At 34.3% G+C, this 16,983-nt stretch overlaps 2 protein-coding genes across 2 annotated transcripts; both read right to left on the bottom strand.

Moving 5' to 3' along the window:
• Positions 1 to 10,399: 10,399 nt before the first annotated feature.
• LOC114760488 (kunitz-type trypsin inhibitor alpha chain-like) lies at positions 10,400 to 11,020 on the bottom strand. Its single transcript, XM_028949743.1, has one exon. It carries the CDS (start codon positions 11,018 to 11,020, stop codon positions 10,400 to 10,402), a length of 621 nt encoding a protein of 206 aa, XP_028805576.1.
• Positions 11,021 to 13,120: 2,100 nt separating this feature from the next.
• Positions 13,121 to 13,729, bottom strand: LOC114760489 (trypsin inhibitor DE5 alpha chain-like). Its single transcript, XM_028949744.1, has one exon. It carries the CDS (start codon positions 13,727 to 13,729, stop codon positions 13,121 to 13,123), a length of 609 nt encoding a protein of 202 aa, XP_028805577.1.
• Between the last annotated feature and the right edge of the window lie 3,254 nt (positions 13,730 to 16,983).

The raw sequence follows: 16,983 nt of genomic DNA on the forward strand, positions 1-16,983 counted from the left end.
TTTTTCTTTTTTTTTTTTTTTTTTTTTGCATCCAAACTCAAGAAGGCAAAGATATTGACTTTAATGATGTACTTTTCAAAATGAAAAATCAGATAACTCATGCAAAACACTTGCTTAAAAGTACTGAATGGAATGAAAGTAAGGCTCAAAGGGGTGAACAAAGGTTAAATGAAGTGGTTTGTGTTTGGGTAAAGGTTTAGAAATGAATGCCCCTATCATCTTCACAAACCTAGGTATTAATGCAGCTTTGAAAAGAATCTAGACAAGTTCTAGAGGTTAACCAAAACTAGGTGAAAATCACACAAGATGAGAAAATATATGGCTCAACAATCCTTCCATTAAGGCTTTCTCCAAGATGTTTCCTCCTTAAATATCAAGCTATGAAACAAGGTTAATAACACTGCACTAAAGGCATTCTACTATGTTAATCAACTAAGAACAGAAATCACTTAAATCAAATGCAATCAAACTTAGCAGTGCAGCATTCACAAGCATTGTTCAAAAAGATTTTTAAAAGAGATGCCCAAGGATTACAAAAGTCAAGTCAGCAACAGAGAGAACATCAAATAGCCCATACAGCAGTGCAAAACACTGAGGCGAATGAAAGCAAGAGGACATAGAAACCAGCAACAAAATTCCTAAGCAAGAATTACTCTCAAATGATGCGATGCAATTCAGAAATCAACCAATAAGGCAAAGAAGAGAGCAATTATAGCAGCAATACTTAGGAAACAGGAGCAAATCCAAAGGCAAAAATTTTTTTTTTTGTTTTTTTTTTTTAAACAAAACCTAACAAAACATAACACTTACTCCCCCACACTTAATCCTTGCATTGTCCTCAATGCAAGCTTAGACTAAAGATATGAACAATTGGAAGCTCAAAATGTGCAAGGACAAGGTAGGGAAAGTACTGCATGCAACTAATAACAAACAATAAAACAAAACACAAGCTACCTTTTACTACTGGCTATGCCCCTCCCCCACACTTATCACAAAACAAGCAAGTAATTCAAAAGATAAGAGTTAAGGAAGGAAAGGAACAACCTTTAGAATGAAATCTCTTCAAGCACTTGTAAGAGAAGTTCTCATCCCGGATGAGAAACATATATCTCTTTAGTGTGGTCACTTCTCCATTGACATTTCTTGGTGGTGAGGGTTCCTGTAAGGGAAACATTGAACAAGCAGCAGTATCTAGTCCAAAAAGAAAAACTTGGAAAGATCTAGAGTAGCATAGGTATATCTGAGTGGCAAAATCTTCCAAGTAAATATCACACCCAAGAAAGTCAATAGGATTCCTTTCTATAGGAATCAAATAATCAGGAATATTTTCAAAAATGTCTTGTGTATACAAAGCGGAAGATGAAGAATCCAACTGACAGTTATTGGAGTACATCACATCACTTTTACTAACGCAAGAGGTGGGTGAAAAAAAAGTGGAAGAAGAAGAAGATTCATGCAGAATATGATTATGCAATGTAATATTATTATTTACATAGCTACTTAAATCAGTAGGCAAGTCACAAGAAAGAATTAGACGAAAAGATTCATTCTTATTTAGAATTTTGTCTTTTAAAATTTTTGAATCTTTCCCTACTAACTCATTAGAAGCGTGCAACTCAATGGGATTTTCAGAAAGATAATTTTCAAGGCTATGGTCAAATTCACATTTCTCCACAGGATTAACATCCAAGCAACTCACATCAATATCATGCTTTGTATTGTCAGCACTTTTAGTACTAGAAGGCGATGCACACAGTTTACTAAAGTTCTGCTTTTGCAACCCAACAAGTATATCATACTTGTTATCAATGCACTCCATGCATATAGTGTGGGCATTACAAGAACAAGATAGAGGTTCGTTCAAATCAGAATCAATTGCACCATCTAATCTAGCACTAGAAGGAGAAGCATGTTCTTCATACAAAGAAGCAGTGACAGTGTAAGCAATATCATCAACTAAACAACTACTATTAGAAGTGTTCAAGTGAGAATTTTTATTGTTAAGCATTTGAGGGGATTCAACTATGATTTCCTCATCCACCTCATCATCACTCACATTATCAATAACTTCAACAGGAATAGTAGTTCTAGTACAAGGGTCAATCTCCTCAAGAAGAGGAGCAATATTACCTGATGTAGGGCACGAGTCCTTGTGAGTTTGTAGATGTTCTTGCTTCATCTCAGCCTCTTGCATGAGTGAATCTAGACACTTTGATTCATCTTTCCCAATCTCAGACTCAATTCGCGCTATATCACTCAAGAACTTTCCCAATGCACTTTGACATTCTTCTAGCTCTTCCTCTAATTCCTTAGAGATCCCAGATATCTCTTCCTCTTCAAGTAATCTATGGTAGTATGAATTAAGCGGTCGTAAGCTTCTCTTAAAAATTGTATCTGTTCCTTCTTAGGAATAGTAAGAAATGGGTCAAGTTCATTGAATTCATGTTCATAATTGGGGAAGGATTGGTATATGGATTGGGACGAGGGTTGGTGGTGGTATTCATATGGAAAAGGAGATGGTTCTTGGTGGTATGTATACGGTGGAGATATATAATTAGAGTATGGTTGGTGAGGTGGGAGTGATGGGTTAGGTGATTGATGTAGAGGATGGTTCATCCAAGAGGTGTCATGAGCATAGATGTGATTACGCGTTTGAGACTCTAGTTGAGCTTGGAAGGAGTCTAACTGTTGTAACAACTCGTCAATCTCTTGAGAATATGTTGAATTAGAAGGTGCTTCATTCCACGTATTATTTCCTGCAAAAAATTGAGAATGTGAGAGTAGATTATGATTGCTATTAAACCAAGCCATGAAAAACAAAAAACAAAAAACAAATGCAAACTACTAAAAAAAAAACTAACAAAAATGAAAACTAAAAAGGCTCAACAAATGAACCCCAATCAAGGCTACTTGACACTTAATTACTAGGGAACCAATTTCTTGGCTCCCCGGCAACGGCGCCACTTGAAGTTGAACTGCCCTTAATTGTCGCTTTGGGGTTACTCCAAAAATTAACCGAATTAATGCAATATAGTGCACAACCCGGGTCGTTTCACTTTGAGGAGCCGAAAACGAAATTAAACCCTAGTAAATAAATGCAAGTAACCTAAACTATAAAAAGAGATTTTTGATTTTGAAAAGCTGTTAATTAAATACTACGAATCAAATTAAAATTAAAATACTTTTTTTTTGTTATTTTTTTATATAAAGTGATGATTGAAATGAATGGAGATGAAAGAAATGAAAATGAGAGACACAAATAACACTGATAAAAATCAATCCTCCAATTCAACAACGCAGGCAATCATCACTCTAAAAGATGTGGGAGTTAAAAACAATGAATTAAGAATTATAATTAAGCTTTTGATCCAACAACCGAGCCACCTCGAGTTGCCACAAAATATTTTCCTAAAATCCCAACTTACTAACTGCAACCAGAATAGTAAAATGAGATTAAGGATGCTAAAAACCAATGCTTAATTAGAACTTTTAAATCCAAAATAACAGAATTAAAGCTAGCAAGAGACTATATGATCCAAAATTCTAAGCCACCTTAGAAAATCACAATATATTAATTCCAAAATCAATACAAATGTCATAACCACAACATTATAATTGAGATCAAAACTATAAACAGCCCAATGTCAAATACTAAGCAATAATTCAGTCACAATAATCTCCAAATATAATCAGATTAAGCAATACAATTATTTCTAATAATTAGAATAACTATCCTAAGACCTAGGAATTATTAAACAATTATTAGACAGGAAATTAAAGCAACTAAAGCTCCCCTTTGATGATCTAAGCTCCTGCCATTATTGTTGAATTGGAAGATTATGAAGTCTAGCCTCGGTTTGCCATAAAAAATGCTGCAATCAACGCTCTGTTATAGGCTTCCATGAAAGAGATGTTACGAAGTCGTCAGACCGAGAAGGAGAAGACGCTGATATACTCAAGCTAAATCCTTCACCCTGTTCGCACGGCCGTCACTGGTTCCGCGTTCAAGATCAGCCGAGAAGACGAAGGTGAAGTGGCCGATGATGATGATTCTCGTGTTCTCCCTCCCTGTTGCTCTGTTTCGTCTGCGCCGCTTGCGTGTGTGTTCTCCTTGAGAAGATGATATAATAGTGGATATTAGGGGTGGAGCAAAACGCTGCGTTTTGCTCCCCCTTTTTATTATTTAATTATTTTTCTTTTTTTTAATTTATTTTTTTCTTTTCTTTTTTTCTTTTATTTTTTTATTTTTTATTTTGAATCTTCCAAGAACCTGCAAGCAAAATTCAAGAATAAGGTAGCATTAATTGTCCTTAAAAATCAATTAATCATAATTAAATCAAAATATGACAATTTTGCCCCTATAAAATAATAATTCAAAATAAAACAAAATAAATCAATTAAGGCAAAAAGGGACCAATTAAGTTGACAAAACCCATATAAAAGATACCAAAATATATAAAAATAATTGAGTTTGTCAACTCCCCACACTTAGCCTTTTGCACTCCTGGCAAAACATCATTAAAGAAGAATCCAATAGAGACACTCAATGCAAGCAAACATAAAACTAACTAAGCATGAGTGTGCAATTAACTCAAGCAATCTTCATTCTTAATTAATCAACAATCATAGAATACTCAGTGCAAAGAATTTAACACCTGAAACATAGCAGGATAAAAGAAGAGAAATATAATAGAGCTCACATAGGGTACAAGTGTTTCACTCATCTCTCAAGTGGGAAAAATTTCACTCAATTCACCTAGATTAGCACCTACCATAAGCTTGTAGAGATTCTAATATCTCCACTACTAACATACCTTAGAGTCATGATCAAGGGGACTTGAAGGGTTGTAATGTTGGAAAGCAAGGTCAAATGAATGAAATGAACTAGCAACTGAAATGCATGAGTAATAAAGTATCAACTCAAAGTGAGCTAAAGTACAATCATGAAACAACACCAAAGTGCAGATTTTAATCTTTTAAGACAAAATCTTTGCTCTTCAAACCACCATGGAATGCTTTATTTCAAAGTTATTCTTTTGTTGCAACTTATTTTCTCTTTTTTTTTTTTTTTAACTTTCGCACTTGAAGTTGAACTGCCCTTAATTGTTGCTTTGGGGTTACTCCAAAAATTAACCGAATTAATGCAGTATAGTGCACAACTCGGGTCGTTTCACTTTGAGGAGCCGAAAACGAAATTAAACCCTAGTAAATGAATGCAAGTAACCTAAACTATAAAAAGAGATTTTTGATTTTGAAAAGCTGTTAATTAAATACTACGAATCAAATTGAAATTAAAATATTTTTTTTGTTTTATATAAAAGTGATTAAAATGAATGGAGATTAAAGAAATGAAAATGAGACACACAAATAACACTGATAAAAGTCAATCCTCCAATTCAACAACGCAGGCAATCATCACTCTAAAAGATGTGGGAGTTAAAACAATGAATTAAGAATTATAATCAAGCTTTTAATCCAACAACCGAGCCACCTCGAGTTGTCACAAAATATTTTCCTAAAATCCCAACTTACTAACTGCAACCAGAATAGTAAAATGGGATTAAGGATGCCAAAAACCAATGCTTAATTAGAACTCTTAAATCCAAAATAACAGAATTAAAGCTAGTAAGAGATTATATGATCCAAAATTCTAAGCCACCTTAGAAAATCACAATATTAATTCCAAAATCAATACAAATGTCATAACCACAACATTATAATTGAGATCAAAACTATAAACAGCCCAATGTCAAATACTAAGCAATAATTCAGTCACAATAATCCCCAAATATAATCAGATTAAGCAATACAATTATCCCAACAATCAGAAAAACTATCCTAAAACCTAGGAATTGTTAAACAATTATTGAGTAGGAAATTAAAGTAACTAGAACTCCCCTTTGATGATCTAAGCTCCTGCCATTATTGTTGAATTAGAGAACTGTGAAGCTAGCCACGGTTTGCCATCAAAAGTGCCATAATCAGAGCTCTGTTACGGTTTGCCATTGCGTCCCCTGCTGTGGAGAAGGAGAAGAAGATGATGGATAGTCCTCCTCCGTGTTTGCTCTGTTTTTTTTTTCTTCTCAGCCGCCGCCCAGCGTCTTCTCCGTTCGTGCTTCGGTCTCCGCCTGGTTCAGCCGCTGTCTGCGTGTATCAGCTCTCTCCGTTCGGCGTGCTCTCAGCTCGTGTATCTCCGCACCGCCAGCCAGCTCGCTTGCGTCTCTCCTCCTGGTTCGTTCTCTCCCGTTCTCGTTCGGCCGCCTGCTCTGTTTTTCGTTCTGTCTCCTTCGGCCTCTCTTGCGTGCGTGTGTTCGGCGTCTTCGTTTCCAGCTGATGATGATTATTAGGTTGGGGCAAAACGCAACGTTTTGCCCCAGCTTATTATTATTTATTTTTCTTTTCTTTTAATTTAATTCTTTTTCTTTTTTTTCTTTTTTATTTATTTATTTATTTTTGAATCTTCCAAGAACCTGCAAGCAAAATTCAAGAATAAGGTAGCATTAATTGTCCTTAAAAATCAATTAATCATAATTAAATCAAAATATGATAATTTTGCCCCTATAAAATAATAATTCAAAATAAAACAAAATAAATCAATTAAGGCAAAAAGGGACCAATTAAGTTGACAAAACCCATATAAAAGATACCAAAATATAAAAATAATTGAGTTTGTCAAATATCATACCATGCATCGAAGGAGTTACAGTTTTCATAGGTGAACGGGCTAGGAGCTGACCGAGAATATTTAGTTTAATTTGACCGTTAGTTAGCAGCCTCAATGGCATAGGATTTTGGCCATAAAAAGTTGAAAACGAAAGAAACAACGCGAATATCATGTACCATGCATTGAAGAAGTTACAGTTCTTATCGTTGAGCGGCCGAGGCGCTGATCGAGATGATTTAGTTTAATTTGACCGTTAAATAATTAGCAACCTCAACGGCGCCGGCCACTAGGGGTGAAAACAGGCCAGGCTCACCCTTAACAGGCCTGGCCTGTGGGAGGCATGTTGGCCTGAGCCTGGCCTGCGGCCTGTGAAAGGCCTTTTAATCGGCCTGAGCCTGGCCTGTAATCAGACCTGGCCTGGCCTGTGGCCTGTTAAGAGGCCTGTTTTTTTAATAAATTTTAAACACACATAAATCAATTCAAAATTATAATAATTCAACCTAATTGATCTAAAATACAAACAAAAAATATCAAATTATCAAATTAACACAATTTGTAAAACATGTCCCCTTAGGTCCAAAAAAAAAATATAATATGAAAAATTATTAGAAAACATAATTTCATTTTGATATAAAAATATCACTTCATCCTATCTCTAGTATAAAAATTAGTTGATGACTAGATCTAGTTTAAAATATGAAACATCCTTAATCCCTTTTATATTTTAAATTTATCATTTATTCAGACTAATTTACTAACAAAATGATATTTGATCTTGTTGTTACCCATGGTTGTTTTTTTTTAAAAAAATATTACAGTTATTATAATTTATTTATTTATTTATTCAAATTAATTAAGTAACTATTATAATAAGAATTAGATTGAGCACACATATACACGGTCTAAAACATAATAGGTCAATTCTCTCTCTCTCTCTCTATATATATATATTCTATAAGCATGGATCAAATAAATGAATGATGTTTTTTTTTTAAATGCACTTATGTTTTCTTTCTCTGTTTAAATATGTGTCATTATACATATATCAATTATTTTATTATAGAGAATAGAAATGAAATGTCGCATGCAATAGGCTCTAGATAACACGTTTATGTGGATGGAGTTTTCTCAATTAACCAATTAGAATAACAAAATCCCTCCTATCAATTTATAATTTTAACATAAAAAAAAAAAAAGATAACAGGCCCAGGCCGCCTGACAGGCCTCACAGGCTTACTGTCAGGCCTGAGCCTGGCCTGATAAAGCAAACAGGCCTTTTTACAGGCCTGAGCCTGGTCTAATATCTAAATAGGCCAGGCCAGGCCAGGCCATTTACAGGCCAGGTCACAGGCCCCTGACAGGCCGCCTGGCCTATTTCCACCCTTACCGGCCACCGCCATTTCCTTCAAAAGCTGGGATTATCACTACAAAAAAACAGACTTTAGGCGACGACTTTCGGCGGCGACAAAAAAAGTCGCCGTTGAAAGTCCACTTTCGGCGGCGACACCAAAAAGTCGCCGCTGAAACTAAGACTTTCAGCGGCGATTTTTTTTTGTCGCCGCTGAAAGTGGACCTTCAGCGGCGATTTTTTTTTGTCGCCGCCGAAAGTGGACCTTTAGCGGCGACTTTTTTTTGAGAATATGTAATATGAGCCACGTCAAGCAGACGATAATGGTGGGCAAGAGTTGTTAGCTAGCGTACATGGTGAAGGCAGAGAGGAAGGTGAAGCCATGAAAACGCAATACACTCTTCATTTTCTTTCAAGATTTTGAGAAAAAGGACCACCTATCTGTATCGTTTCTCGTGTGCTGTGCAGCTTGAAGGCTCTATATTTATATTAAGGCATTTTACGTTGCATCTTGTAATTTTGGTTCACACATATATATATATATGTATATATATATATATATTTTCAGTCTTTAATATAAGAATTAGTTGATTAATTTAGAAAAACTATGAAAGTTACTAAATGACTTGAAACTATTTATATTTATCATTTTTCTCCAAACTAATTTATCTCACTTATAAATTAATATATAATCTAATGATCCATATAAGTATTTTAAAAAATTTATAATATATGATATAATTAAATAATTTAGTAACTTCTTTGATCTTTTCAAATTACTCATTAGGTTTTATACTAAAAACTGGAGGTAGTATGTATATATATTACATGGTACGCACCCTGTGCGATAAAACGACATGTGGTGGTGTCAAAATTTTGAAGAGCATTTTTGTTGTGTGTATATTTAGACAGCACCTTCTGTGTATGCATGCATGTCTCTGAATCTTGATGGTGTATCGTTTTGTGATATATACTATCTCCAGTCCTAATTATAAGAGCCAGTTGACTAATTTGAGAAGATTAAAGAAGTAACTTGAGTTAGTTATTTGTCTTAAATAGGTGTTGTCTTTCCTAAAATATCCTTACTAATCAAGTGTAGTGACTAGAATTATCATTATTAGAAGGGCTATTTTAGAAAAAAAATGTATAAATATGAGAGACAAAGTAGATTGAGGTCTTATATTTAGGATCAAAATAAAAGTCAAACAGGATCTTATATTAAGGACCGGAGGTAGTATGTGCATGTCCTTTGCACCATGCACGCAACATACTAAATTACTAACAACACGTTAACCCAAAAGAAAAAAAAAATTACTAACAACACCTACACGTATCAGGAAACAAAAAACATGTGTAGGACCTGAAATGCTGACTAGAATGATATGCTCTCTGCTCCTAAATGTATGTATAAGCAAGTTGTGGTTTGCTTTTATTATGTAAAAACTCAATTAAATTTGTTTTTTAAATGTTTATAATTTTTTCAAACTAAACCATTTAAATTGATTTTGGATGACTTAGATTCAGTTTAATGTTTTGCTAGTGAAATAAAAACATGCAATTTAATTTTCTTAACGTTTTTAAATAATTTTTTATTTTAATAGATACAAAAATTTAAAATAAAAATAATCTTATAACTGTCACATTTTTTTTAAAAAAAAAATATCAATTTATCATTGAGAAAATATATATTAAAAATTTTAAATCTGAATCATATGAATCAAATTCTAAATGGTTCAAATTCCATTCTAGTGATTTTTTTTTTTGGATAAGCAAAAGTTTAGGTGAGTTGGGTCTTGGGACTCACCAGGGCCAACACATGCCTCTAGGCTTAGAGAGCGCTTATAGAGGTACTTATAGATCGCCTACCAACAAGGTCCTCATATCGACAGGAGGATTCAAACTCATGACCTTGTGGGTTATGAGTCGACTCCTTACCAACTGGACTAACTCTTGTTGGTAGATTCCATTCTAGTGATGGATACACAGTACTAATCATTTTGATGAGTACTGAATGAGAATATAGAAAATATGGTTGCAGCCCCCGATATATATATGCTGCAGAAAAATATCGTAGTTGAATTATTGCAAGAACTTCTCAATGTCTAAGATCTAAAATGGGTTCAGTTGGGATTCAGATTATAGAGAAGGCTTTTGAAATAAAAATAATATATATATATATTAGCATTTGGATATCAATCGAATAAAATCGATTATTCTCTACCAAAAAAAAAATCGATTATTCGTTAACTAGCTAGAGTAATAAACAAGTACAGCAGTGCAGTCTTATTATAAGTGTCTAGGACGGAAACTGATGAGGAAGCTCCTCTTATTACAACATGACTGCATCAACTTCAACAAACAACAAAAAGCAGAAGTCATGGTGATCATCAAACAACGCTCATTCCAGCATAGTCGCTTTTACGATTGGCCTTCACGAACCGAACTGCGAGTGGGTCTCCATCCTTCACAACCAAACACCTATTGTTCTCTTCGTCAATGGAAATCCCCAGATCTTTGCAGCGATCGCTACTACCTTCACAGTAAACAAGCTTGTAGTCATCTCTATATGGCCGGATTCGAAATGGTCCAAAGCCGCGCTGTTCATCCTGGGATGCAATCTTCACTTGTTGTGATTCTTCTTCAACCTTCCACTGCAAGCTAGATTCACGGTGGCAAGCGGATGGATTTCTGGGTCGAAATTCAATGTTAAGGGAAAATCCTGGCCTGAGAATGGCAATTCGAGGTGGGGACCAGATGCTCGCCGGCAAGCCTCTGTCGGTTTCGGAGCGAGCTTGGACGACGGTGAGAGGGCAGGTTTCGCCTTCAGTCTTGGCAAGTTCAAGGCCGCCGCCTTTTCCTCTGAAAGCTGGAAGTATATAGTATGAGCCTCCGTTTCTTAAAATGTCGCCATCCACGTCGAGCAATTGTTGGGCAAGATTACTTGTGGGCAAAGCAAAGAGAAAGAGGCAGAAGAGGAGGGAATGCAATGGCAACACAATATTCTTCATCTCATTCGAGTTTTTAGAAAAAAAAATATAGGCTTCTAAGAAGCTGTACTGTGATTCTATATACAAGCCAGGTTGTTGCATATATAGATATATGGATACGTTGCATCATGTGAAGGTCTTTTGTTTCTTTCATTAATTCATATCCTTGATGCGATTGCTTTATGCCCACAAAATATGTTGTGCTGTCTGCATAAGAAACATCTGGCTCCATGCATTGATGAAGACAGCTTTTATGTGTCTGATACGCGAGTCTTTTGTTTTCACTTGTTTGTATCTTTCTAACACATGCATAACGAAGCAACATCATTAATCTTCTCATTGGACTAAATGATGGAGCCATACTGTTGATCAATGTGCCTTACTCATCGTTGTAATTGCATGTGCGACACTTTGCAGCTTGCATGCATGCTATTATTTCGCACAACACCCACGTCTACTAAAACCAAAAAGCAAAAAATATGGGGGGACCAAAATTCTGATTGGAATGAGATAATTTGATCGTTTTTGAGCATGAAGAAATATCTAGTTAGATTTTGTATGGTTAATTATTGGACTGAATTAATAACTAACACATTTTTAACATTATTTTATAATCCATGCTGCTTGGTACTTACTACTATTAGAAGCCAATCGGCACCACTGTTAATTTCTTTGAACGTGTGATTTGAGGCAATGACCCAATCATTCATAACCAGATCTTGAACATTTTTTCGTTGAACTTATAATCGGATGTTTTAGTGTTCTGTTGTACGTGTTGAGGCTTCAGTAGAATGGATGCTCCTATTGTTTGAAGCTTCGTATCTACAATAACTCTATATATAGATGCTTGTAAAAACTATATATCGTTGTCGATGGGTTCTTTGTTTAATTTGAAGAGCCTCCGCCATGGGACTGTCCTAGTGTTTGGTTTCTTCATTCTTCAAGTTCCATAAAATCTAGTGCTATCATAGGAAATTAAACGCGACAAAAAAAAAAAAATCAATTGATCAGGCCATATATTTGACCAGTTTCACCCAAACCTCTTCAGTTTCAGTAGAGGAATATTTAACAAGTGCAAACAACGGCAGTCTTATTCTTATCACAAAGCACGAGAGAGAAACAGGTAAAGAAGCTCCTCTTGTAATAAAATGACTGCATAAGGCTTAACAAACCGTAAAAAGAGGGGGAAGGGAAATGGTCATAACAAAATGCTTGTTCGATCAGATCTTGAATACGATCAGCCTTCGCGAAGCGAACCGAGAGTGGATGTCCATCTTTCACAACCAAACGCCTGTTATTCTCGGCTTCAATGGAAATGCCCAGATCTATACATTTCTTACTATTACCTTTCGACTCACAGTAAACAAGCCTATACTTATCTCTATATGTCTGAATTTGAAATGCCCCAAATACTCTTTCTTCTTGCTGAGATGCAATCTTCACCACGCTGGATTCTTCTTCAACGTGCCACTGTAAGCTAGATTGTTGGTGGCAGGTGGATGGCTTTTTCATCTGTTGAAATTTAATGGTGATATAAAATCCTGGATTGAGAGTAGCTTGGACGACGGTGAGAGGGCAGGCGTAAGCCCACCGCCGCCCCTTCCTCTAAGAGATGAAAGTTTAATTTTAGTATAAGCCTCCATTTATTAAATCGTCACCATCCACGTCAAGCAATTCCTCGGCAATGATGACTTGTGGCTGTGGGCAAGGCAAAGAGAAAGGAAGATGATTAATAGGATTTAAACAAAGATTGAGCATTTAAATCTTTTTTATATTTATAAATATTATTTAAATGTTACAAGTCATGTTTTAGATTTGCAACAAGCTAAGTAACCCTCTAATATACAATAATTGGTGTTATATATATATATATATATATATATTTATCTTTCATCTAATTTTTATTTGATTTTATTCAAGTTACTATAAATAATTTTAATTTGCGTGTGAGGTCATGAACGAAATAAATAATTTATTTGTTATAAGAGGATTTAACAAGTACAGTGCAGTCTTATTACATAGCCACGACAAGAAAACTGATAAGAAGCAACTCTTATCATTACATGACTGCATAAGAAAGCTAGCTATAGCGAAACGATGATCATCATCACACAGTGCTCTTCATTCGGCCAGATATTCGCTTCCACTGCGATCAGCCTTCATGAACTGAACTCTAAGTGGCTCACCATCTTTCACAACCAAGCGCCTATTGTTCTGCTCATCAAGGGAGATTCCAAGATCTCTACACCCACGATTATCTCGAGATTGACGTTCACAGTAAACAAGCTTGTAATCATCTCCATATGACTGTATTTGAAATGGCCCAAACAACTGCTCTTCTTCTTTTGATGCAATCTTCACAAGTTTTGATTCGCTCTCAACCGTCCACTGTAACCTAGACTGACGGTGGCAAGATGGTGGATTTTGACGGTGAAATTCAATGGTAAGGGGAAATCCTGGCATGAGGGTAAGCATTAGAATCGGGGACGCCAATCGTGCCGGCCAGCCTTTCGAGGTCTCTGACCGAGCTTGGACGACGGTGCGAGGGCAAGGATCGCTCCCGGTTCTGGCAAGCTCAAGGCCGCCACCTTTTCCTCTGATAACAGGCAATATATAGTATAACCCTCCGTTATTTAAAGGCTCGCCGTCCATGTCAAGAAGTTCATGGGCAAGACTAGTTGTGGTGAGGGCAAAGAGAAAGAGGCTGAAGATGAGGGCATGGCTTGCCATTTTGTTGTTAGTTTTAAGACAAAGCTAGCTATATGTTGCAATATGCTTATTGCAGCTTGAAGGCTTTATATTTTTATAGATGCATTTTAGCACTATATCATGTGATGGTCTTTTGTTTCTTGTAATCATAACTATATATATTACGTGGTACCTTATATCTACAAAACAACATGCATGTTTGGGTTCAAAATTGGAATATGTATCCTTTTGTTATATACTATCTCTAGTCCTAAATATAATACTTAGTTGACAGTAATATATATAAGATCTCAATTTATTTTGTCTCACAAATCTATAATGTGTTTTAAAAAAATATCCCTATTAATTGTAAAGTATTTTCACACAAGTATAGTTCCAATGTACATGATTGAATAAGGGTAACTTAAGAAATTCAACACACATTTATTACAAAATAACTAACTTAACTAATTTTCTTAATCTTCATAAATTAGTTATCTATATTTTACATTAAGCACCAAAGGTAGCATATATGTGCGCGCGCATGTCCTCCACTTGGAACCACGCACGCGACTTACCATTTCTAACATAGCCCACGTATTAAAAAAAGCCGAAAGAACTTGTGAGGGACCAGTAATTATGATTAGAATGACGTGTTGGAAGTAAACTGTGGTACATAGTTTGATTTCTGTTTGCTGATATTGAGAGGCAGAAATTTGATGATTTTAGGTGCGGGATTCGTCGGGTCATAGATAATGACTAAATTTTTTTAATCATTTCTAACTTGTTTTCATTACCTTAAGGTCGTTTGCTATGAAACATTAAAAATAAAGTACAGGAATTAGAATTGCAATTGAGAAAAATTATTAAAAAGTATTTAGTATAAGTAATTGATTGTTCTATGAGATTAGAAAAACCCATGGAGGTGAGATTGGGGAATACTACCTCCCCCGTGGTATTCTCTAATCTCACGTACATGGATTTGTCTCATCCTATATAACAATCAATCTCTTATGTTAAATATTTTTTTAATAGATTTTCTCAATCTCAATCTTAATCCTTACCCCTTATTTTCAATATTTCTTACCAAACGGGACTAAATATTCAGTGTGATCCATGCTACTAATCAACGGTCGAACTCATCTGAACCGGTAGTAATCCATTTAAGGATGAGAGTCTGTGGCATGGTATAATTTTCATTTTTTATGGTGGGGTTTGTATATTTGTGTCATGGAGATAATTATTGTCAGGGAATTAATGCATATTTCATAGTTTTATTCGAATATACGTATAAGGGCTAATTCTGGACTTTCCGCGACCACAGATCTTAGGATATCCCGTTGTTCATTTATTTTGTTTTGGTTTAATACAATCTAAATGTACATATATAAATATATGTCAACACAAAACACGAGTTTTGGATTTTTTCTAAGCAGCATGGTAAGTAGTGTTGCCACTGTGCAGCATGGTTATTTTGTTTTTCTTTTTTATACAAAGGCCATGAAAAAAACTGTAAAAAAAGCGACCAATTTACTTCTTATTATATGCTTTCAGCCATTTTTTCATATAATTCTGAGATTTATTATAAGTGTTTTGCTGGATGTGTCAAATATTACAAAAAAGTTAGAATATATATTTAAGTTGGGATACAGATTACTGGAAATGAATAAAAGTAACCAATATTAATAATAGCCATACAGATTACAGCGATCACTGTATGTTAGCCTCTAAGCCAGTATCACAGAAAACAAGGGCTTGTAGTCATCTCTATATGGCTGGATTTCAAATGGACCATACGTCTACTCTTCTTCTGCTGCTGATGCCATCTCCACAGAATTGTGACTCTTTCTTCGTCTTCATTTTGTTTAATTTGAGAAAAGCTTTTGTGGGCTTAATATGCTATGCACACACACAACTTGAACAAGGCTGTATTTATAGATGAATTCTGGGAAGAAGGGAACCATAAGCAAGATTAAAAAAAATTTTAGGTCCACAATATTTTAAAATTCTTCTGCAGGTCCATTATATTAAAAAATATGTACTCCTCCGGTCTTATATATAAGACTTATTTAACTAATTAAATTAAATTAAGAAAGATAGATAAGTTAGTTAATTCTAAGAAATATAACTTGTTTTTCTTAAAATACCATAATCATCTTCTTTCGTATTTTCTCTGTCTCTTCTACTTAATTATGGTTGAGGGAGATCCATAGATACCAATTTAGGAAAAATCGATAAATATGAGAAATAGGTCTTATATTTAGGACCAAAATCAACTTAACAATTAGGTCCTATATTAAAGATAAGAGGAGTATTTTTAGGTCAAATATTGAAAATATTCTTAATATGAGTAAATGCAACATGACAATTAGAAATAGACTAAATATTGACTTGTTAAAATTTGAGTACGTACCAGTCAAGTGGAAAAGCGTTGCATGTTAATTTTTAAAGGTGAGTCGGAATTGTATAAGTTGGAATTGTAACCAAGCATTTTAAATTTTCTCAATTTTTTAGGATATATTTGGGTCATTGGTAGTTCTTAAATGACTAAACAATTATGATAAGTAATTCTGTATTATTCACTGCTCTACTTCATGCAACAAAACAACTATTTAGAAATTTAATGTTAAAAATACGAGAATGATTATAAAACATATTAAATATAATATGTCAGTGAGATTACTAATTATATTAAGATAAAATTCATTTTTTTTATAATTTTGACTCAATTATATATAATATTATTTCTAAACTTTAACTTGGTGTAATTCAATCTCTATTGTTGTGACTCGTAATTCAACCCCAACATTAACTTGATACAACTTAGTTTTTACAGTTAACACTAACTTGATACAACTTAGTTTTTCTTATAGTTGTAACCATTTAAAATTTTTGTTTCTAAGTTTCATAAGATGTATAATTTTATTTTTAAAATATAATGACTGAAGTTTTAAATAGTTAAAGCCATAAGGACTATGTTGTAATGAGTTCAAGTTTAAAAAATGAGTTACAACTAAATCAAAATTATAAGGACTAAATTATATCAAGATAAAGTTTAAAATTGAGTTATAAATTATAACCTAATCAAAATTACAAAGACTAAAAAAGTTAATTTTCCCTTATATTAATCAAAGTTAGTCTACAAGTTAAAAATATTATTATGATGTATCAAATAATTAGCCTGTACTGTAACAAAAAATAAATTAATAAAATTACAAACTAAAAAAAATTCATGTGTTGTTTAGTTTAATAAGATTACTACAAATATATAAAAGCTTCTTATTACAAGTGAAATT

The sequence above is a fragment of the Neltuma alba genome, unplaced genomic scaffold (genome assembly GCF_004799145.2).
Source record: "Neltuma alba isolate B1F8T4 unplaced genomic scaffold, ASM479914v2 tig00010982_pilon, whole genome shotgun sequence".
In the NCBI taxonomy this organism is placed as follows: Eukaryota; Viridiplantae; Streptophyta; class Magnoliopsida; order Fabales; family Fabaceae; genus Neltuma; species Neltuma alba.